This window comes from Apium graveolens, chromosome 3 (genome assembly GCF_009905375.1).
Source record: "Apium graveolens cultivar Ventura chromosome 3, ASM990537v1, whole genome shotgun sequence".
NCBI lineage: Eukaryota > Viridiplantae > Streptophyta > Magnoliopsida > Apiales > Apiaceae > Apium > Apium graveolens.
The window spans coordinates 1,826,818-1,851,007 of record NC_133649.1 but is presented as its reverse complement, the minus strand read 5'-3'; the positions used below and the strand labels follow the sequence as shown (position 1 = coordinate 1,851,007).

General features: G+C 34.0%; 2 protein-coding genes across 5 annotated transcripts; one reads left to right on the top strand and one right to left on the bottom strand.

The window, feature by feature from the left end:
• The first annotated feature begins 1,021 nt into the window (after positions 1-1,021).
• Positions 1,022-8,539, top strand: LOC141711369 (argininosuccinate lyase, chloroplastic). 3 transcript variants are annotated; one of them, XM_074513768.1, is made up of 7 exons: positions 1,022-1,387; positions 4,341-4,604; positions 4,953-5,069; positions 5,933-6,081; positions 6,732-7,023; positions 7,276-7,440; positions 7,977-8,539. In XM_074513768.1, the coding sequence occupies exons 1-7, from the start codon at positions 1,070-1,072 to the stop codon at positions 8,232-8,234; spliced, it is 1,563 nt and encodes a 520-aa protein (XP_074369869.1). In that variant the 5' UTR covers positions 1,022-1,069; the 3' UTR covers positions 8,235-8,539. The 3 variants fall into 3 exon arrangements, with proteins under 3 accessions (XP_074369869.1, XP_074369871.1, XP_074369872.1); XM_074513771.1 differs by lacking the exon at positions 1,022-1,387 and adding an exon at positions 3,352-3,491; XM_074513770.1 differs by lacking the exon at positions 4,953-5,069.
• A 3,761-nt stretch (positions 8,540-12,300) lies between these two features.
• Positions 12,301-23,915, bottom strand: LOC141711368 (kinesin-like protein KIN-4C). 2 transcript variants are annotated; one of them, XM_074513767.1, is made up of 28 exons: positions 23,615-23,915; positions 23,347-23,493; positions 22,932-23,084; positions 22,583-22,836; positions 21,792-21,964; positions 21,557-21,681; positions 20,593-20,629; positions 20,373-20,464; positions 20,162-20,278; positions 19,933-20,046; positions 19,689-19,772; positions 19,421-19,610; positions 19,094-19,194; positions 18,742-18,840; positions 18,539-18,652; positions 18,356-18,472; positions 18,187-18,267; positions 16,792-16,863; positions 16,614-16,707; positions 16,491-16,522; positions 15,418-15,503; positions 14,793-14,864; positions 14,460-14,687; positions 14,166-14,301; positions 13,809-13,901; positions 13,068-13,679; positions 12,585-12,894; positions 12,301-12,481 (listed from the first exon to the last, which is right to left on the bottom strand). In XM_074513767.1, the coding sequence occupies exons 1-27, from the start codon at positions 23,732-23,734 to the stop codon at positions 12,586-12,588; spliced, it is 3,852 nt and encodes a 1,283-aa protein (XP_074369868.1). In that variant the 5' UTR covers positions 23,735-23,915; the 3' UTR covers positions 12,301-12,481; position 12,585. The 2 variants fall into 2 exon arrangements, with proteins under 2 accessions (XP_074369868.1, XP_074369867.1); XM_074513766.1 differs by having other exon boundaries at positions 12,301-12,894.
• Between the last annotated feature and the right edge of the window lie 275 nt (positions 23,916-24,190).

The window sequence follows — 24,190 nt, the reverse complement described above, 5'->3', positions numbered from 1 at the left end:
ATTGTTGATTATAGGCAAACACAAACTAAAAAGAGATTCTGGATATTAAAATTTTATTCATTTATCGACATTAAAAATATATTATTTTTTTGAAGAAAATACATTATTTAAAATACATTATCTTTATTATTATGTTGGAATACGGAAAAAATATTTATTTAACGACTTGTTGGTTTATAGAATATTTATAACGATATAGAATATTTATAGGGTTTTATATCAAATTGCCCATCGAACTCGTTAAAATGTATCAAGTAGCTACTTTATCTCCACGACGACTCATTTAGACCACTAAAATACTAGTATATATCACTCCGTTAGTTTTTTTAAAAAAATTTAATGGAAAATGTTAACTTTAAAAATTTGTAGTCGTATATTTTTGTTAAATTGCCAGACACATACAATTGAGATAAATAACGAGAGTCCTAATTCAAAGGACATATTCTTTTCATCTCTCTGTTGAATTTTACTCAAACTAATATTGCAATTGCAGATCACTTGTGAAGATAACGATTATTTTAGAACCAATTAAACAGATATACAGATTAGAGAGAGGCACTCAAGTTTTCTAATAAACGATAATAATCAAAAAAATACACGGCAAACACAGCACTTCTATTAAAAAAATTTAAAAAAATTAACGAAAAATGATATATACTAGTATTTTAGTGGTTTAAATGAGTCGCTCTGGAGATTGAGTAGCTACTTATACTCCCTCTGTCCCCCTCAATTCTTTACATTGGGGGACGGGGACTCGGCACGCACTTTAATGCTTTTATTAAATGTAATTGCATAATTTTTTTTTAAAATTTTTTTCTTCTAAATAAAAATATAATATTTAAACTTTTATACAAAAAAAGAAAATTTTAAAAATAAATTACGGAAATATACTTTATAGTTGCCTTAAAATGCGTATCAAACATGTGAAAAAAATTGTAAAGAAATGAGAGGGACGGATATAGTACATTTTAACGAATTCGGTGGACAATTTGATATAAAACCCATTATTTATAACGAAAACACGACCTAACACAGACTTGATTACAGGCTAGAGCCGCAGCAGAGAGCCATGGAGTTATCAATTCTACAAAAACACACACTTACACATACTCATTCTTCTTCTCTAACTCTCCGCCCTCCACGACTTCACTTATCGAATTACACTTATAAAATGAATATTTCCCCAAAATCTCTCTCAGTCTCGTGCAATGCTCACAAAAATGAAGTGGAAATGAAAGAGAAAGAAACCAAGTTATGGGGCGGAAGGTTTGAGGAGGGAGTTAGTGATGTTGTTGAGAGGTTTACGGAATCGATTTCGGTCGATAAAGCGCTTTATAAGCAGGATATTATGGGCAGTCGCGCTCATGCTTCTATGCTTGCTCACCAGGTGTTTGATTAATTGATTGTTAGAGTTTTTTCGATGAATTGTGTTTTTTTAGTTTTTTTGGTAATTGAAAGAATGTTAAGGAGCTGAGAAGGTTGGAAATGTAGTAAGGATTTTCGATTTTGGTAGTGCGGAATACAGTTGAACCTCGATGAAGTATTAATCGATAAAGTAATAATCTCGCTAAAATAATATTTTCTCCGGCTCCAACGTAATGGACAAAATGTATTTTTACTCCTGATAAAGTAATAAACTTGCCAAAATAATTTTTTCTATGCTTGCTCACCATGTGTTTGATTAAATGATTATTAGAGTTTTTTTCGATTTTGTTAGTTTTTGTTAGAATTTTAAAGATTGAAGGATGTTAAAGAGCTGGGAAGCATAAAATGTAGTGATGTTTCGGGAAGATTTTTGGCTTTGGGAGTGCGGAATAATTGTAATAATTACGTGTGAGTAGTTAAAATGAATGAATTAAGTAGTTATAGTCGTGCACAGTGTGTGATTAACCTTTTTCATTCTCTGACAACTCGATTTCCAAATTGTTTTCATCTTGAGTTTCCTCAGGATGTTTTTCTGTTAACAAACTCATTTATAGATTCTTAATAAGATCATAACTGAGAATTCTTTTAAGAGAAGATATCTCTGTTTCTATTTGCATAGAATATCTATTATAGAATTGAACTTGTTCAGTTTTAAATTCTTCTAGATCCCAGATAAGAGATCTAATGTTTCTATTGTCTTTTTCACTGACAATCTTTTTAGAAACCTTTAAAAGGTGTTCTAAGTATTGATAGTTATTCATGGAAATCATGGCACTACCAGATATGTTTACTAACCACGGATGATTATTGCTACTCATATAATGAGAAGATTTAAAAAGATTTAACACTTATTAAAAATACAGAGTTCTAAGCATTTGTATTTGCAGTAAGGTTCAATAATATAATACCTAATTTTGACATACCTGAGTCTTTGTGAGATATGATCCGAGAATTTATTCAATTCTGTAGTTATCCTGATGTTGATTACTCCAAGGATGCACCTGCTTCCCTCAACGGCCACCTGCCTAACGGTACTTCGCTATGACTTACTCCCTCCAGGATATAATCAACCCTTGATACTAAAGAATTAAATAAACAACAAGGCTCTGATACCAAAACGCGGAACACTTCATAAGTATTGTCAAAATAGGCAAATATTATTTATTTCTCAAACCCTTACATAATACATAGCTTAGAACCCCGTTGGGGTTACTACTCGCAATACATTATTAGTACTCTCTGGAATTCAGAAAGTGTTTGTGTTGTAAGAATACAAGATGATATTTCCTAAATCTTAGATCTCCTTTTATAGAATAAGGTCGAGATCCTATTACAAGACTATTTGTCTTAATCATTCATAAAGTAGATGCCTTCTGCTTTTCATAAAGTAGATGCCTTCTGCTTTTCATAAAGTAGATGCCTTCTGCTTTTCATAAAGTAGATGCCTTCTGCTTTTCATAAAGTAGATGCCTTACCTTTTTCCAAAAAGATAAGATGCCCTATTAAAAACGGTGTCCCGGTTTTGCTTTGAGCAGTATTCCTGCTTTAGGCAAAAGTTCTTTGTCTTCTGCTGAAGTGGAGGGGTCCTCCATTATTCTTTTTCCAGCTTCTTTGTCTGGAGTGGTGACACCGCAGATTTGACATTCGAGATGGATGCCGAATTTGCTTATTTCCTTTTGCTTTTTCTTGCAGAAGATTTCTTGATGCGATCCAACAACATCTTTGTGTAACAATTGCCTTCTGAAGGCGACCACTTTATTGTAGTCATCTTCACTTAATCCTTTATGGGAATAAGAGGTCATTAAGGCATGTGTTGTAGCTAAATTGACTTTTAGCTTATCTTCCTTTTGAACACTAAATAATTTATTGATTAAAATCAATAACTTATTTTCAGCCAGTGCTCTTAAATCATTCTTCTCCAGTGTAGGTTCCATTGCTTGGCTTGGAGAATAGATCTTTTCCTTGGCAGGACCAACCTGAATATAATGTAAAGGTTGATTAGGTGGACAATCATATTCTTCTTCATTTTCCCAGCACATAATGGTACTAGTGGTTTTGATGAAGAGGTCGATCTCTTTTCCTTTAAGACAATTGTTCTTAAATGTCTTGACTGCTTTTCTAAACTCCTTGGGGAACTTAGAAATTTCCAAAAGGTTATTAGCAGGATAGACTTGTGCTAATAGTCCATATTGGTATGCTTCATAGACCATGTCTGGATCAGCATTTGGATAGAAATTGAAGTAGCTAACATTCTTCTTGTCTGTGGTGAAGAAGTGTTCGCTAACGAATTCCTTTTCAGTGGCTATTCTTCCATATTGATAAAGATAATTAGAGTTTTTTTTTGATTTATTGGGTTTTGTTAGTTTTTGTGATTAAATTTTTTTGTTGGTACCGGAAAGAATGTCAGTGTAGGCTAGACTGAAGGTAGCGTGTTTGTTTAAGGAGCTGGGAAGGGTAGAATGTAGTGATATTTTGGGGAGATTTTTGAGTTTAGTAGTGCGGAATAATTGTAATAATAATGTTTGAGTAGTTGGAATGAATGAATTAAGTGATTATAGTGAAATGTTAGTGATGATGAAAATGCAGGTATAAGAGGAGGAGCATAAATATTGAGTAGTAATAAGTAGATGTTTAGTGGAAATTGTATAAGTATTTTTTTCTAAGCTTAATGAATTAAAACGTGTTTCAATTGCTCTATGACTAGTTCTGCGATGGAGGATGCCGTGGAGATAACATTAGTTAGAATTGATAGATTTTTTTTGAAGTGATGGATTGTGCATAATGTTGTATTAAGTTGTTTGTTTTGATTGGGAAGAAGTTTATTTTGTTTGTCATGTTGATTCATTTGGGTTCGGCATGTTATTTTATTTTAAGTTTGTATTAAGCAGAGTTTTGTACTTTTTGTTTTGTTTCAGGGTTTAATTGATGCGAGTGATAAAGATATCATTCTTAAAGGTCTTGATCAAATTGAAAACGAGATTGAAACGGGTAATTTTAATTGGAGGACCGATAGGGAGGATGTGCACATGAATATAGAGGCTGCTCTTACTGATTTGGTTGGTGAACCTGCAAAGAAGCTTCACACTGCTAGGAGTCGAAATGATCAAGTTTCAACTGATTTTCGCCTGTGGTGTCGAGATGCCATTGGCAACATTGTTTCCCGCATCAAGTATCTTCAGGTTGTTTAATTTATTTTAATGCCTTTCAAAAACCTTGTGTTAGACTATTTTATGCTTTGTTCTTGTATGCACAATAGATCGGGTCACTGACTCACTGCATGTCTTTATGATATTATCCTAACTATGTAATTCTTTTCTGTTAGTTTTTGATATAAATTAGCTGCTAATTATTCACCTAGTAGTCTAGTATATTAGAGTTGAAGTTTTATTGTTCGTTCAATAAAGCAAGTAGTATCACACTTTAACCTCTGTTTGGTCCAATTAGGTAAAATAAATAAACCTATTATGGATGTCACTTGTCAGCATATTCTTTTCACTAATTTTTGTTATTATCCTCTAAAAGCGTAGGCTGCACTGGTGATCCTGGCTAAAAATAATGAGGGCCTTATTGTTCCTGGGTATACACATTTGCAGAGGGCACAACCTGTGCTACTGCAGCATCTCCTTTTAGCGTATGTTGAGCAGGTCTGAATAAGTCGTGGACAAAAATAAATAAATTTAATGTTTTTATCTATGTGTTGCTGCACCTGAAGTTAATTATTATTTTACTTTCTTACTTTCACTCTCACTTTTTTTACAAATAGATCATGATCTCATGATTGAACTATGTACTATTGTACATGCTTAAAATGTGATTGATGTTGTGTCAGACTTCCAATCACACATCTATTGTCAGGGGATTTTTTTACCTGTTTTTCCCTTTCTTCTTTTTACCTTTCAATATTAGTAGTAATCTTTGAATTCTTTATCTGCATAAAAGCTCATTAATTTTATAAGATGTTAGATTATGCAGTGTAAAACTGTTTCCGGTGACTGCCTTGTGACTTAAAAGGTCTATGTGTAGTTTTGACAAAATTTTGCTGCAGTTTTCCATATTAGAGCATTGCTCTAGGATAACTTAATATCTTTGGATAAGTAATAAACAAGATTGTTTTTTGAAGATTGATTAGTATAATATCTGAAAACAATTTTAGGTTTCACCAGAATTTCAAGAAAAATACTAGTCAATGCACATATATGTTAATAGTCCCTCACCCACATAATGGAGAAAGAAGGTTTTACATTTGACGTAGTGGTACTTCTATTGAGTATCCTTTAAAGCAAAGATCTAAGAGTGAAAGTCAGAGAGTGCCACCTAACATATTTTATGAGAGAACATGCAGGGTATATAATTTTTTTGCGAACCTTGCTTTAAATAAGATCTTTCTAAAGTAGGAACATTTACCCAAGTCCTTTCCTTCTTGGATTCAATTATGTATTATTTATCTTTTTATTTATGCTATCTACACATTGACCATACCCGAATAATAGTAAAATTCTATGCACAGCTTGAACGCGATGCTGGACGTTTACTAGATTGCAGAACTAGACTTAATTTCTGCCCTTTGGGTGCATGTGCATTAGCTGGCACTGGCCTTCCCATAGATCGATTTATGACTTCTGATGCTTTGGGTTTCAGTGCTCCAATGAGAAACAGGTATTAACTATACTTTCCAGATCCATAGCACTTGATGACACGGGAATTCTGATATCATAAAAAAAACAAAACTTGTATCTTACAAGTTCTCTCAATATTTTCTAATCTTAATTGCATATTCCGCATTACATAATTAGTCCATTCTTCAGCTTTACATCAGCTAGTGCTAGATACCCTTTCTAAGTTATTCTTTATTAGTCTTCTGTTTTGTTGCCTGTTGGAAATCATGATATCCCAACTTGGGTAAAGGAAGTTGATTTTTTTTACTGTTTCTTTTCTAATGTTGTATAGATTTGTTAAGTGTATATATATTTCTACTATACGGCTGTTTATTGTTAGATTTTTTATAAATAAATGATAATTGATTAAAAGTAAACTAAAAGTAAACTAAAACAAAACTTTTTTATTATCTGATTACATATATATAAAATACTTCCGTAAGCCTCTTTTTATAGGCTATACATTTAACAAATAAACCTAACAAATAGCTAACCCTAACCACTGAAATCTGATCTCGAATTCAAAAAGTACATTATCTAATAATTATTCAAAATCTACTTCTAACAACCTAATCAAAACAAATTCAAAAACAATTAAAATAATTTTGAATTATTATTTCCAACATTTGTAACATACGGTTACTTGAATAGCATTGATGCAGTTTCAGATCGAGACTTTGTTTTGGAGTTCCTTTCTTCTAATTCCATCACTGCCATTCATCTTTCTCGGCTTGGCGAAGAATGGGTATTGTGGGCATCGGAAGAGTTTGGCTTTATAACTCCTAGTGACTCTGTATCAACTGGAAGCAGTATTATGCCACAAAAGAAGAATCCAGATCCAATGGAACTTGTTCGTGGAAAATCTGCCAGAGTTGTTGGAGATCTAGTTACTCTTCTTGTTTTATGCAAGGGACTTCCTCATGCTTACAACCGTGATTTACAGGTAGGTGTTTATTCCCAGTACTTCTTTAGAGGGCTTCTCTTGTTGAGTAGATTCCAAGGGGTTATGTTACTCTTCCCCGGCCTTATGCACCTTGATATCACATGCCAGTATTCAGCTATTACATTCTTTCTGTTATTGCCTGGAATTTTCAGACATACTATCTTATGTTTCTTTCTGAACCTGCATACAGTGAGCTTTCATCTCGACTATGTATCTTAGTCATTTCAAATTTCTGTTCTTTTCTATAAACAGGAAGATAAGGAGCCTGTATTCGACAGTGTTAAAGCAATCACGGGAATGCTTGAAGTGTCGGCAGAATTTGCACAAAACATTACATTTAATTCAGAGAGAATACAGAATGCATTACCAGCTGGCCATCTTGATGCAACTACACTCGCAGATTATCTGGTGAAGAAGGTAAGTCATGTTTCTTTAAGCGGGTTCCCTTATTATATGAAAGTATGAGTGTTTTGTCTATTTAGTATTAATATTTAAAACTAATAAGTTGGGTACAGTCCTAGTCTTTTAAGCTTTTGTGCGGCTTTGTTTCATTGAGATGATCAATGATCTAAAGAAGTTGCCACATATGTATAAAATGGTCTCTCTCGGGCTTAAGCAGCTTCTTACATGCTAAGAGCTTGGTATAAGAATCCTTGCAAGTTTTACCTTATTGAAGTGCATTGTTTGTCGATGTAGATTACAGAATTATGTCTTGGCCATCACGTTAAAGTTAAAAATTGAGAATTGACACTTGCATGGAACACATGTACTGGAGAAAACATTTCACAAAAGATGGCATGTGACGTTTTTTTAGAAGTAATAAACTAAGGCACAACTAATATATTCAATCAATAGGAGTACTTGTAAACAATGTTTATTGCAAATACGTACCTCAGAAGTTTATTTTTAATCTCATGACACATGTATCTAAAGTATGTATTATTGTTTTGTAGGGAATGCCTTTCAGAACCTCTCATGACGTAGTTGGTAGATCTGTTGCGTTGTGTGTATCCAGAAAATCTCAGCTTCAGGACTTGAGTCTTGATGAGTTACGAAGCATAAGTCCAGTTTTTGATCAAGATGTATATGAGTATCTTGGCGTCGAAAATTCAATCAAGAACTTCAGCTCATATGGATCCACGGGTTCAGAATGTGTTGCTAGTCAACTGGACTACTGGATGACAAGGCTGAACATCAACAGAAACACGTGAGCTCGCAAGGAGTTTGTATCTTAAAGGCTTCCATCAACCACAAAATTTGCTGCATCAAGGAACATTGGCATTGCTAGAGAAAAGCTTGGGCTTACTAGTAACTCTGGCCAACTACGAAGAATGTTATATGAATGAGCACAAAAGGGCATGTTCTTTGCTTGTGTTCTTTCTTTGTTAGGATCAACTATTTTTTCAACTTTAAGCCTGTTGTAAGTCTACTGCAGAATTAGATATAGAACAGATTGTCAAAAAACTCTAATCATGAATTTCCCATTTAAAGTTTAGAGCGGTTTTTGTGGACAAAAGTTTTATATTTCGATTATTTTTACCAAATTGGCAAGAATAAATATTATATCACATGAACCCATGCTTTAACATAAATAAGACTGATGAAAATAATTTCATATTGTCACTTTTGTACCCAATTTTTTTATCTTACTACCACGTACTAATGTAACAAGTTTTCAAATGTAATATACTTTCTCTATTGTTTATAATAATTTGAATATATTTTTTTCTGAATAAAAATATTAAAACAATACTTTTATTCACAAAAGTTTTTTTAAAAAAATAATTATTCTTAAAAATATTGTCAAAACTACTAAATTGTCAAAATATTTAAAAACGGAGGATAACTTTATTGGTATTTAAAAATCGTACAAACACCTATGGATAAAAGTTATATACAGTTAAATCTTGATAAAATATATACGCTCGCGACCAGAAAAATTTATTCATTAAACGAGATTATTCATTTATTGAGTTTAAAAATACATTGTGTCTATTATGTTGAGACAGAAAAAATTATATATTTGACGACAATATTCGTTTATCGAATAGTTATTTATCGAGGTTTTACTGTACTCATATCTATTTGATATATTCTTTGTCCTAAACTTGAAAAATCAATTATAGCTATCTCGAAACAAAAACAAATTAAAAAATTATTACATAAAAATATAATCTCAGTGATTACAGTTTTAGACCTCATAGCTGCTGAAGTGTAGAACAGAGATGATGAGTCATGACCACCACTAATTACATCTAAAATTGATTTTATTGGATAATTTCATCTAAGCTGCAAATCTCGAATATTTATGGAAGTGTATGTTCTGCTAAGAGATAAGACTGAATCAATTGATGAAATCAAGTTTAAGTATATTTACATATAATCTTCACATCAGAATAATGAATCAACATGGGATCTATTTAGCATTTTTCATAATTGACTCGCAAACATATTTTAAAAATATAAATTCTAATTTTAAAGCTAAATTTTATGAGAAATACCAGAATACTTAAAAGCGTTCCCGAAAGCGTGAGTTGTTGCACTTCGTTGATAAAAAGGAACACTCATGTGTTAGTATAAATCCCACGAATGATATAATAACACATGTTATCTGAGAGAATTTTTCGGATTTTTTCAGGATAGTAGCATTGCTCTTTATATAAAAAAGATCTTTCAAGAATGAAAGGAAATTGGACACAGGAAACATGATGCTAATTTCGTGATTTATTGAATTTAGTGATTTTTATGTCTACAAGATCTTTATAAAATTTCTTGATTTTTTTTGACAAATATGACTTATAATTTTACAAATAAGTAGCTGTTCTCATAAATTTCCGGGGTGAGCGAGGATCGAAGACGACAGAGAATAAACTCTTAACGAATTGAATTATCCAAGCGTACTCTTCTTGATTTCTTATTTGCATACAAGTTTATCAATCCTTGTAATATTGAATGTGGTCGTGTACTTGTCTAAAAACGAAAAAAAAAATCCATGAGACAAATAAAAACAAGATTATATCCCGATAATTAGTACATAATCAACTTAACTTAATTAAATACATAAACACATGCATGTATATAAATACCACACTACCAAACTGTTATCTTTATTTTAACCATGCAGGTCACATTTTATAAAGTCTCATTCATGAAACGCATTAACCTCAGGCGCAACCAAGTTGTTTCAATGATTCATCAAACTACACTTTTACCCGAGTTTGATCATTTTCAAAACAACGTTGCTAAAAAACTCGCTAGAAGTGTTCCTGTAAACAACGCCGTTTTGTTCTTGGCTTGGTTTTTTTTTTTTTTTTTTTTTTGTGACAAACAAGTCAGTTTATTAGCATAAATATGCTTTCAAAGCAACATCAACTTCAATAGGAACAGACCTCCTATCAAACTCCCGATCTGGAAAGAAATATGATGCACGAGCTAACTCATGTGCTACCATATTAGCAGATCGTTTGATAAATGACAACGAAACTGTGTTTTGTTCTTGCAGTAGCCTCCTACATTCTTTAACCATACGACAAAATAGAGAGTTTTAAGGAGACGTGAGACGCGCCAAAAAGACGTTAAGTTCGTTGCTGACGTTGATGAATTTTGATGACAAGGATAAAATTAATGCCAAGTCAGAAGATCGGAGTTGGTCTTTTGGCTGCCGTGGAACGTCGGCGACGGCGAAGAACCGGTCAAGTTTCCGGTCATTGTCTTTTCCGTTTTCGAAATCATGGTCGTCCGCTAAACAAATTCAATTAATGTCAGCCAATATGGTTGTGCCACGTGGCAGTGATGGCTGGGGCTTGGGTTTGCCGGTTTTATATTATGAGTACAATTATGAATTTTACTATGTGGGCTTTGGTGGCTGCGTTTCCTTGCCAAGAAAGTAATGGGCTGCCGGCCCAACTACGTATCGCGAAGCATTTGGATTGGGCCCAGCCCATTATGTTAGTGCAGGAGGAAATTGGAAAGGAATGGAAGAAAAAGGATAAAAACTTCAATGGTGGTTCATTGGAGGAGAGCCAGAGGCTGGAAAAGGTGGCAGCATTTTTGGCGGAGTCCGATTTCCGGGATGACGATGAGACGGCAGCGAAGGTAGCTGAGCTCGCGGCGATTTGTCGAAAAATGGACGAGGGATTAGGGGCATTAGGACAACAAGTGAGGGAGGTTTTTCATAGGTTAGCAAAGAGCAGGATTGAGGTTCTTAATCATGTTGATCAAATATCACCCTGAAGCTCCCAAATTAACAACTACTTGGGCTCCGTTTGTTATTGGTGTTGCAGACAGCTACAACAGTTTTTTCAGAAAGGTGTTTGGTAAATTCTAAAAGTTACTGTTTGAAAAAACGTTTTTGGTGTAAAAACTGCCGTTAGCAAAAACATGTACCCCATGCTTTTATAAAAAACTGTTTTTAGTTTTTGCATGAAATAAGTATCAGTTTCACTATCAAACATTCTCAAAAATATTATTTTTATATATTATATCTCAAAGTATGCATAAATTAAAAAAAAATATCAAATAGTCATCTAATTTGTCTGACAATATTTTTTCTCACAGCAATTTTTAATAGCACTTCCAAACCGCGTCTTAGTCAAGTACAAATTTAGATATGCAACATCTCTCGCTCATGTAATTTTTTCAATATAAGTTGCTTAGGTATTCTGAAATTATGACTAAAGCAATAAGTTGATTTAGTAAGTTTCTCAATATTTTCATTTCTTAATCGTATATTCTGCATATTTTAGACCCATTAGCTACATACATTTTCTTTAGTCAATTTTCATTAGTTCTTTGAAGAAATTGAGAAATATTCCCCTAAGATTACTTATTGCAACACAAGATTACTTCTTGTACCATAATCTCTAAATTATTTGTATTGAAAATATAATTTATATTTATACAATACGCAAAGGTTTGTAGTTAAAATACAAAATAAGTTAAACTTTCGTCTCATTTTCCGCAATTCGTAAGTTGTAAACATTTGAACAAAATAAAAACACAGTTTATCTTATCTATAAATTTTATTAACTTCAAAATGGTAAAAATAAAATTAAATTAAAAGCTCACATAAATATACGATAACATGGGTACAAAAAAAAACTCACATTTAATATGATGGCAAAAAATCTCAAAAAAAAATCCATAATGAAATTATTGCTGATATACCACAGATTCCACTTCTGCACACTAAGTTTAGTTTGCAAATAATTTCCAGATGCACATCACCATCCATAATGTCACAACATCCACCAATATAGAATTTTACGAACATCATCATTAAGCGAAAAGTTATAATATCAAGCTATTTGGATGGTTAAATTCTGAAACTATGTTTTTCAGTACACATCACTCGAGAACTCGCAAAACATGGGGAGGGAGAATCTCGTTCCCATTAAAATTTCTGAGAGGGGAAAGCAGGAGCATAATAGCTGCTTAGTTGGAATACATGGTGACAAATCTGTTGGAAATTGATTAAGCCACTCAGAGCACTTAATTTAGACAAAAGGATAACTTTTCAAAGATGTTAGAAACAGCGATAGGGATGGAATTATATTCATCACCTCAAAGGCCATTTTCCTTCTCATCAGCTGGTCTTGCTTGTAGGTTTGGATCTCCTGGAGTTGGAATATCAGCTCCCTTAGTAGCTACAGGACCTTTGGGCTGTTGATCAGAGTTCCTTTCTCTCAGAGTGGTATTAGAGGACATAGATCTCATAGCTCTTGGTAATGTCAGAGGAATGTCAGGCTCCGCTGCAGTGCTTGTTGGAATTTCATTACTTTCTGGCTGAGCAGGTGGAGCCTCTGGAACAGTTTTAAATTTCGGTTTTCGCCATTTCTTCCTCTTTTCAGGCTTAGGAGCATCTGGTTTAGGCTGAAGTGATCAAGTTTTCAATTAGCAAACAACAATTAATATTTGCAACTAAAGTTATGGCTAAAAAAGTTGATTTTGCACAACAAAAGCAATAGGTCAGAGAATGCACTAAGAATACGGATGTTTTCCTAGTTGGAATAGGGAGGACATAAAAAAAGTAAGCAAGTTCATACCAGTGAGTTCCCAACGTCAGACAATGGCCTTCTCTTTGTTGCAGTGTCATTCTTAGAGTTAACAGAAACTTCAGCAAGTGCCGTCTGAAGTAACATTGCACCATGAGAAGCAAGACTACGGGTACTTTCTATTTCATCAGAGTTTGAAACATTTTCCGTTTCTCCAGCCTGTTCTAATTGAGGCAGAGCACCCAGCTCCTTAATCGTATTCGCAACCCTATTGCTACACTTGTTAGGATGACACCCACAAGAAAGACCACAACTGCCCCGTGCAGCCCGGCACTCACATTTTCCTGTCTTGCACAAGGATTGTTTGCTACATGAGCAGCATAAATCGGATGCTGCTACACTTCCTGGGTCAGCGGAACTTGAAGTCGTCTGTGAGCCTAAATGACTTCCACTCTTAGACATTTTTCGATTGGTTTGACGCCTTTTTCCTTTTACTTTAGCATGCCCCCAGCCACTGTCCTCTCCTTCATCTGGCTCAGAAACTTCCCAGTCACAGTCATCATCATGTTCTCGATCTGAATGCTCTGATTCAGATGTATCCATGTCCTCCAGCAGCTCAGCAATGTAACCACCAGCATCACATATGGTGGAATTCCGAGATGCCTGAATTAATCAAAGTTGTATGACTTCTCAAACCGCAATTATTTAGAAAATCTATTACCATAAGAACGGAAAGATACACTAGCTATGAAAGTTGTAGTTGCTAATACATTCAAGGGATGAAGTGAATACCTTTAGCCGCAGGTCATATACACGTGATTTCCGGTCTTGTATGGACTCCCCAGAGTTATCCTTTTCCATCAGAGAATTTTTTAGAGAAGATTTCTGTTACAATTTTTCAAAATGTCAATAGAATAGTATATTATTTCTAAAGAACTAATTTGATATAAAAAATTAACATTCTGCTTAAGACCAACAGTGAATCCTGTGGTGAAATAATACACTTAATTCAGATTGAACAAAGATCAAGCATATAGGAGCCAAACACTAAATTAACAAAAATAAAAAAATATAATTTAAAACTGCTTTCATCCATAACTAATTTGCAGAAATAACACGAACTAGAGCATGGATGGCAGAAACACGAACCAACAATTTTTCTTGATGTACAATCTCAGCCTTTTGCAATTTCAGTTGCTGAACTAAATGTACCACTTTTTCCTTCAGATCTCTTACTTCTGAATCCTTCTCTCTGCAATTGACTTCTTTATCCCACAGTGAGCACCTTCACAAAATTTAAACAAAGTTATTCAGCAGCTATAAATAATCCTTATTCTAACTGGGAAACATGTCCTTCCCTGTTGAAAAATGCAAAGATATCTAAGAATTTATTATATCTCTAAACTTTTGGAGATAAAGAAGTTTATCTTTTCCAGTTTTTACCTAGTGGAGGATGCCAAGTTAAACAAGAAATTCATAATTGTCTTTGCTTCGGCGAGTGATCGAACTTGGTTCCATCTCCCGCGGCCAGTAAAGGCTCGTTCCCGCTCCTCAGCTTCTGACAGCTGAGATGCCATTGATACAAGGGTGCTGGATGTCGTGGAGAGCATGTTCTCAAGTGCAAAAATCCTTGAATTTCTGGCACCAGGTGACATTTCCGAAGGACAATCACTGCATTGCATATATTGGGCATCAAGAAAAAAGTACAAAAGAAGAAAAAAGGGAAATGAGGCACTCTGGTATGAAAGAAATTCTACTTCATAAAAAATTTAAAACCTTAGTATAGTTCGATTATGAAATTGTGCTGCTTCCTTTAACTCTGCCACCTCCTTGGCCATTTTAGCCCTCCTATAAACCAAAATGATTGAGCAAAAAAAGAAATTAGTGGAGGATCTCAAATAACCCTACAGAGTGATAAAGATATAAACCATGCATAAAACAGTAATAGAAAAGGTATTGAAAGTTATTTTACAGCTATTGTATTTGTATAAACACCTTAAAAGATAGAACATGTGATACAAGCTTTGAAGCAGTGTCTCCATACAGTATGAGAACAAGAAATGCACATACTGAATAGATCAGGCTACATGACAAAGCGCAAGTGTGAATCAACCAAATTTCTATACAGCTAAATACAAATCATGACTGGGGTACATATATAAGTCTAGAAGATAAGTGCTTTAAGTGTAACATCAAAAGACAGCTTGCACCCAAGTGATTAGCAGTGTAGATAGTCACCTACAGCAAACAAGCAAACATCTAATACTAAGCTCTATTTTTTCTAATAAAGATTATAACTTAACACATCATATTTTTCTAATAAAAAATTGCACCTCATGAAAAAGGTCACATACTGTACAAAAAACAATTAATCAACAACAGCATAAGCAGTAGCACTTACTCCTCCATTTGACGCTCATACTCGCAACGTACTTCATGTACACGTTTAGTGACTTCAATCTCATGCTCAATAGCATGCATCAGTGCCTATGAATAGCAGGATATCATTAATTACTAAAAATCAACCAAGAGAACAATATAAAGAATGCCAACATCCATGTCTATGGTCTAGTACGCCAAGAACCTAGTGGTGTTGTAATATTTTCAAACACCAGATATTTTCCAACTCGTATTGCACGGACCACTATGATAATTTCTTCCATCACATACTCACCCGCTCTCCCTGCATGGAATCTTTTACAATCCCCATATCCTCGCCGGTGGTGATCTTTCTATTCCCAGCATAGTTCCACTTCATTTATTCATTTGCTAATGTGAATTATTTCATAGTAAGGGAGATCAAATCTACTCGTACGGTCTTACTATACTAGCTTATAACCAGTGCAATATACTAGCTTATACCCAGTGCAATACACGGAATTCTGTTAATATTTTATAATTTTTTTTAATGTTTTAATTTTTTTAACTAATTGGTTTTATTCTTTTGTTAGATTTTTTTATTAATAATATATTAGAATTATATTAGAATTCTATGTTGTTAGCGGGAATCGAACTTCAGACCTGTGGTAGTACTTTAAACATTAAAATAAAGATTATTTTTTTTGGTATTAGATTTAACGGATCTCATCTGTTTACTAAAGATCTAACGGTCATTACTCTTTCTATGGTTAACCAAACCAACTAGAAATATACCCTGACTGCTTATTAGATTTAATACAGATACGCCTATTTAAATAAATATCATCTAAATAAAACTTATTTAAAAACTTATTAAATTTAAAAACTTATTAAAACTTAATAAATTTCTCTAGAAGATGATTTAAATCTCATACTCTCACCAGATTATTACCCCCATGTACCCTATGTTAATAGGGTAGGTTCACCGCTTGTCCTGCCCCATCGAGAACCTTATTATATGCTCCCTTTAATAAAACCACACCCAACTATATTGCCAGTTCAAAATACAAAATCTGTTCATAGACAATTGTTTCTTTCCAATTAAGTAATATGTACCTGAATGCTTGGACCATTGTTATTTGCGTCACCTGCAAATAAAATTAATGACAATGATATATAAACAGAAAAAGAAAAAGAAGAAGAAGAAAAAAGTAGAATGACAATTTATAAATTCAATACCATGTGGTATACGTGATGTAGCCTTTCGAGAATCTAAAACTTCTTTCAGCCGTTTTGTAGCCATGGCTGCTTCTTCTGTCTTCCTTTGCAAAACCTGATATGAATAGTACATACAGTTTTTTTTTATAAATTTACAAGTAGGGATTGCAGACTTTAGTTGGAAACATGGGATAGTTACCACTTTTTGCCTTTGATTCAAAGCTAATAGCTTATGCATCTCAAATTCATTCCTCCGTCCCTCTTTCTTCAGCTGTTAAGAAGGTTAACTACCAGTAAACAAAGGGAAACATAGTAATAAAAGCTTGAACCTACTCACCAAAATACAATATATAGTTCCAGATTATAAAAGGAAATTGAGCTTTCTAAGAGAAAAAGAAAAATCATAATTTTTGCTTTGGTTTGGTATACTCAAAGCAGTAGCTAGTTTGAGGAAATGGCCTTTGTTTGCAACAAAGCATATTGCACATTAATTATTTGGTGCATTCTAATGCCTTCAGTTATGCGCACACAAGAATATAAGGTATAATCAGTTAACAGTCAGAGAAAAACAATGAGTATAATTTTAACCGGAATTGGTAATTTTGGCAATTGGAAAGGGTATAATCAAGTATAAATTCTTAGAAGAAGTGTCAGGTTGTGCAACGGGCAATCACGATGGCTAGGCATGCAAGAAAAATTACTTATAAGGGATAATGTGTCCAAACGGACATGCTAAAAGGACCAAACAAGATTATATACTCTAAGAGGCGCTTCAGCTGAGACAATACCGTATTCGTGGGGGGTCGCATCCGGCTAGAAACACCGAACTAGCTACATATCCTCTTATTTTAAAGAATCAAACCCTATGTAGTTCTAACCCAGATTATGTACTCAAGAACATCTTCCAGATGTTTCTTGAACTAGTGTGCATGTAACATCTTAAAACCAACTCATCTAAAACATTAAGGTGTTAGGGGAAGGTCTTACCAGGAACTTATAAATAATCTAACACTTCCCCTCACTCGAAAGCCCCTTTTTTGGGTCGAAGACCATGTTAAGTAACCAACTCATCTAAGGTGTTAGAGGAAGGCCTTACTAGGATCTTATATTATATTCTAACAAACCTCCATATTCTTGTATGATATAGAGTTGCCCCCAATATAAATTATTTCCACTTATGTATTACATCTACATATGGGTTTCTAGAACTGAAAGTATGAAACAAATAGTGTGCATGTAACATTGTGAGACTGGCTCAATTGCTATGCTTAGGCTTAAAGGCTTAAAGTGCAGAAGAAAATGTTCATCAACATTTAAAAAGATAAAATTGGACGGCTAGTTTATGCAGTAGGATTTTCTTGTGCTAAGAGATAATAACACCATCAAGAGGGATATTCAATTCATAATCCAGAGCAACTAAGACAATAAGGTTTGCACACATTTAGCAGATAATTTGAATGCTACTTTAACCCATAGGAAATGAGTAAATGCTCATTCATTAATGCCTTAAAAAACACGAACAACTTCCAACTAAGCTGAGATAATTGCATCATAATCAGCTGTCTGCTTCTTCTATAAATCTATATGTGCATACCTGAAGAACTTCTTTTTCCCGTGACGCCTTCCACAATCTAAACTGCTCAGATTCTAGCTTAATTTTTTGTTGTAATTGAACCTATATGAAATATTTTGTCACAAGGAGCTTTGCAAGTTTTATATAAAAGACAGAATATATCTTAGTTAAAGAGAACAAGAAAGACTACCTTTTGGGTCTTTATCCTCTGAATGTCATCCTGTAAACGTTTTGCAGCCTCATCACTCTTTCGCTTTTGCCTTAACAGCTGTGCTTGAGCATCTTGTTTCTTCTTTAGCTCAGAAACCTGAAAAGGAGTTGGCTGTTAAGCTAAGTAACTTAGTAGAGTTAGAAACATTAACAATAAAATTACCTGTGCTTCGAGAAAATTCAACTTTTGAAGATAATTTTCTTTTAGCTTTTGAGTACTGCCGTCAGAAGTGGATGATAAATTTGCAAGATTGCACCTCAGTTGTTCGATCTCTTTCTACAAATTGATCACAATATAAGTAACAATTACATAGTATGATCAAAATCACATGTAAAAATGAATACAAAATTCGATGAAACTTCAACCTGCAGAGTCTTCTTTTCCTGTTCCAAATCCAGAACCTTTTTCTCATAGTGCTGTTTCAGAACCGATGTGTCGGCACCCGCAAACCGCTTCATTTCAGCCTTTGATCACAAGAATCGGCAATTGAAAATTTTAGAAAGTTATCATGTCAGTTATAATGGGTTGCTTTCGACTAAAGAGTATCATAATTAATATTAGTGAAAGATGCAAAAATAAATCTAATTAGTAATTTATGCAAGTTAAATAGCGACAGAATGATTAAAAAACATGGTGTCATAGAGCTCATAAAGAAGCTACCCTCATAAGATGCAGTAGCCATGGGTACATTTGTAAAGTAGGATAATAAATTTATACCTCCTTCTGTTCCAGTTTTTTGTCCAATTCTTTAAGCTCCATATCCAATTGCTCTTGAATACTAGAATGTTCTAGCTCTTTCACACCAACTTCAGCTTCACCTACAAATGATTAAATATTTTCATTTGTTTTTTTGGCATACAGAAATTTTACTATTGATGGATAGAAGTAGAAAATTTTAAAATCTATAACTACTGATCCAAGTAAACTCTAAGCCAAAAGAATTATTATCGGTCGCACTACAGCCTTTCATCACATATAACAATTAGCCACTGGAACCCATAAATTTTTTACCGAGAAACTATAATTATAAAAAAAGAAGCTTACCATCAGTATCTGTAGCTTCTGTGTAGGATTGATCGAACAACGATTTATTTGGAGCATACCCAACAGCATCCAATCCAAGGTAATCTGCAAGTTCATTGTGTTTGGAAGAATTTGACTTCTGTAATCGAAGCAATTCACCTTCTAATTTCTGGATCTTTGTCACATAATCTTTAACCAACCCAATACCTTGCTGAAAATATTTAAGCAATGATCAGAGAAGCTTTTAGAAATGTAACAGCCTAAATAAGCCCCTAACACCACATCATACCGGGTTCTGATCAGCATCAATCTCCTCCCACGGTTTACCACTTCGTGCTAATTCAAGTTTCATAATCAGGCTATCCTTTTCTACCTGAAATACAAAACCAGCTCATATAACTCTGCCTGGTTACATGACAATCACATTTTTTTTACGAAAAAAATAAGGGAAGAAGATAATCTCAGATAGCATAGCACCAAGAAATGCATTCCCAGTAACCATTAAAGAGTTTATCATGATTACTAAATCATACCTGAGCATCAATAGCTCGTTGCGAGAGATGCTGAGAGCTGATCCGGAATTCTTGATTCTCCCGTTGTAGCTCTGCATTGCTAGACTCGAGCAACGAGATCTTTTGCTTTAGAATCTAGAACATAAAAAATTAACTCAAAATGAAGATTATAGCTTCAGATAATCTGGCATGAAATTTTCATAAAAATCTATAGGTCACAGCCAAGTGATAGGCATTGCTGTCATATTACCTGAAGTTCCTCGAATGGAGTACCAGAATCTCCGCGAATATAAAGCAACTCAGCCTGCAATTGCTCAATTTGATTCCGCATTCTTTGAGTCTGTGCTGCAACCGGATCACGGTTGACCTGCAATTTGGAAAGAAGAGATGGAAAAGAATAGTTTAAGCATATACAAGTTGTTTCATGAAGTCATTGAAAAGATGGAAAGAAAATAACTTACAATTGCTTTGTTTTGGATGTTACGGGCTCGATTTGCGTACTTTAAAGTATTTAGTGTCTCCTCCGCATTAGTGTCCGCAGGGCTTACACAAGCTACATCCATATATGGAAAAGAAGCAACAACAAAACTTTCATGTAAAATCATAACATCACATGTATGATATAGACAGACTCCCTGTATTAACTATAGGATGAACATGACAGGGTGTATAAAAGCATACCTATCATGACTGTTTTGCTGTTTCCTCCAAGAGAGTCCTAAAATGTTAATTTAGCAATTAGGAGATATATTTGACAGTGCATTCAAATAAGATGCAAAGCATGATTGATTGCAGAAACAACGCTGAGAGAAGCAGCTACGAAACTGCTAACTTAACGACATAAAAATATGAAATTCATCTGCCAAGTTTTATCTATATATGGTAAAATGACTAGCAGAAACTGTATGATAGAAAACGGAAGTGAACAAGAACCGTGCTCATCAGCTCATGTATACTAGAAGCTCCTGTATATTCATATATCACTTAATTTAAACAGGCTCTAATAACCTAATACTTATAAATATCGTTCACAGATTATTATTTTAAGGAATACATAGTCTGAAGATTTCTAATAAATAAAAAGATACAACAATAAAATGGTCAGTGCATCATGGCATTTACAATACTTAAGTTATTAGAACTTAATACTTAGAAGTATTTACCAATACATTTATTAAAAGAAGAAAAGGAAAGTGTTTACCAATGCACAGCCAAAAGCAAACACAAAATTTAACTAATATTCTGGGAAGGGGTAGGTGATCCTTTAACAGTTAACACCAAGATTAGATATGCGTTTGGGGCCTGACCAAAATATGGATCGAAGAAATATCGCACCCAGACTTAAATGGTATGATATACTAACAAGAATCTTAAATTCCACTGCTTATTAAATACCTTCCTCGCCTTGTGCTCTATCTAGTGAACCCTTAAATTTCTTTATAATCCATTCTACTTTGAGCCGATACAATATAACAAACATGCAGAAAATTATTGTTGGAAAGTTGCATGCTCTTTTTAGTTTTATTTTGGAAGTAGATATTAATGTAGCACTACTTACGTAGTACACAACAATTAGAAACAAAAGACAGTCATAAATTTATTTAGAGCATCTAAGAATAAGAAAGGTGTCCAGTTAGATACTTGCCTGTAAGAGGCGAGTTAATTTGCTGTCCCTGTAAGGAACATGGCCCCCTTCTTTGCGCTTCTTCTCATCACCCAGCGCACTAATCACATTCCCAAGAGCCAGTAGCCCCTTATTTATATGAATACCTAATAATAAGAATTAGGTATAAATACAATATTTTAAACACAATTGCTTAACACGAATTTTCGAACTATATTATTATTATCATTTGTAACATGTAAGTTGGTAATCATACCTTCTCTTAAACGCATCCCATCCGCCCCAGTTCGTTTGGCTCTTTCAGAACCAGCAAGGTCAACTAGATGGAGTTTTGCACACAGAATATCATCAGTGGCATCATGCATATCTCCAGCAGCTAAAGAAAGCCTCTTTTGCTCCATTGAAATTGTAAATATTGCATGCGATCGACTATATAGAAATCATAGTAAAAGTTAAACGTGATTGTTAAGATTGAATGTATACAATAGAAATGACTGTATTTAAAACATGCTTTAATATTTTTAATGTTGTACATAAATACTCGTAATGTTGTATTTTCAATCAGTTTATGTATATAATGAAGTATACTAGTTAGAATTTGCAAATCGGTGTAAAGAAAGCACATATGAGAGAACAGTAATACATAAAGTTCAATTTTATAACGAACAATTTTCTTTTGAAGCTGGTTAAGCTGCTATATTGTTTACTAGAAGCCTAAAATATACTTAGCAGAGAAAAAGAGATGCAACTGTAACCACCAAGTCTAGGACTTCTGATATATACAAGTAAGCATACAATTGAACTAATATATGGAAAATATTGGTAACAAAATATTATCCATGCAAAATGTGCTGCTGCGGTGTTTTGGAATACAAAAAATAAAAATAATCACTATCCAAGAGAGAGATATAACGTCTACTCCACAGATTCTATTATAATTGCACGTTAAACTAAATAGAAATTAATGTTAGTCGTCAACACTTTAATATCCACGTTCTAACTTATTCCTTTCTTGTTACAATGTGGTACAACTGAGCTGAGTTGCACCTGGATTGGCTATTCATGTTTGTGCTCCCAGTAGCACGGCATAAAGAACCACGCAAGAGAAACGAAGCCATTTCTTCCTTTGTCCTGACTTCTGCCTCAGTTACACCAGCAAGTGTAATGCCTCCATTGGCAGTTTCTCTGATTTGAATAGGAGCTCTTGCAGGACCAGAGGGTTTTGCCTGTGAAGTCCCGTCAACTTTAGAATAAGCTGTTGAATTTGGATCCAGCAGATCATAGACTTCTTCCTTAAATATCTGAAAAATGACATCGCACATGGATAATAATGACAAGTATTCAGCATACATGTGTAACAATTGCAACAAAATTAGGTTTTATTTGCATTCCGTACCTCAATAAATGACACTCTTATCAGAAATTCTGTAGATTCTTTAGATGCTTCCACTCTCGAGAATATGGTTTCCATCACATTAGGAATAACTCCTCCATTACGCCCTTCTCCATTATAATTAGTTCCCATTGTATACGTTTTACCTGATCCGGTCTATAACGCATACAAGGATACAACATATTAACTCACATTAAAGTGCATGATTCACACTAATTTATTAAAAACCTCTCCTCGTAAATAAATAATCAAGTTACTAATACGTAAGAGCATCAAATTACAAAAGGAAAAAACGTAAAATAAATCACACACACAAACATACACATGACAATTCGATCAGATTCACATAATATAACAATAATTGTTAAACAAATCAATAAATCAAAATTCATAATTCAGAAGTAAAGTAAAGCTTTACCTGACCGTAAGCAAGAACAGTGCCATTATATCCCTGACAGAGTGCATCAACTAGAGGAGCAACACACTCCTCGTAAATCCGCGAGGAATGTTGGCCAGAGCTACCGTAAACATAATCAAACGTGAACACATGAGCTCCGATTTGAACCTATTTAATACAGATCACATTAAACATCAATCAATTAATAATCTCGAAAACTCAAAAACTCGAAAAATATCAGAAACTACACGTCAACTGAATTATCCACTCTACACACAATCAATTATACCTGTGGTTCACCGGGAGGTACGGCAATGCAATCGGTACAACCAGCAGCTAATTCATTTGTTACTAGTGGCCTGATGTTCACCGCGACTCGAACGCAATCTTTTGTCTCGGAATTCTCCATTTCCGGCACCGTTGATCAATCGCAGCCTACACAAACCCTAGCTTGGATATATGAATTTATAATTTTGAATTGAAGAGGAGAGAGGGAGGGAGGGAGGGAGAGAGAGAGAGAGAGAGAGAGAGAGAGAGAGAGAGATTGTGTGTGTGTATTTTGAAACTGGGAAGAGGGGCAAAATAAAAATGACCACGATCGAAAAAAATGAAAATGAAAATTACAAAATGAGATCTAAAAAGGTATTATGAATTTCAAATATGAGTTTGGTGCTATACGTTAGTAACATGGCCCAGTAGTTACTTCTTTTTGTATTTATTTACTATTTACCTAATTACCTAGTAGCGGTGTATTCAATAAAGATTTTAAACGATTTTTTTTTATTTTGAAAATATTAGGGCATTCAATTTAAATTCTAAAAATCCTTTAAAATATGATGGTATTTAATAGGGATTGAAAAAAATC

Coding starts and splice junctions, on each gene's coding strand:
- LOC141711369 (XM_074513768.1), top strand. CDS start 1,070: ATGGAGTTATCAATTCTACAAAAACACACACTTACACATACTCATTCT. Junction 4,605..4,952: donor CCCGCATCAAGTATCTTCAG/GTTGTTTAATTT, acceptor CTAAAAGCGTAG/GCTGCACTGGTGATCCTGGC. Junction 6,082..6,731: donor AGTGCTCCAATGAGAAACAG/GTATTAACTATA, acceptor TTACTTGAATAG/CATTGATGCAGTTTCAGATC.
- LOC141711368 (XM_074513766.1), bottom strand. CDS start 23,734: ATGGAGAATTCCGAGACAAAAGATTGCGTTCGAGTCGCGGTGAACATC. Junction 16,708..16,791: donor TGAATCAAAGGCAAAAAGTG/GTAACTATCCCA, acceptor TATTCATATCAG/GTTTTGCAAAGGAAGACAGA. Junction 15,504..16,490: donor ACAATGGTCCAAGCATTCAG/GTACATATTACT, acceptor TGCTATTCATAG/GCACTGATGCATGCTATTGA.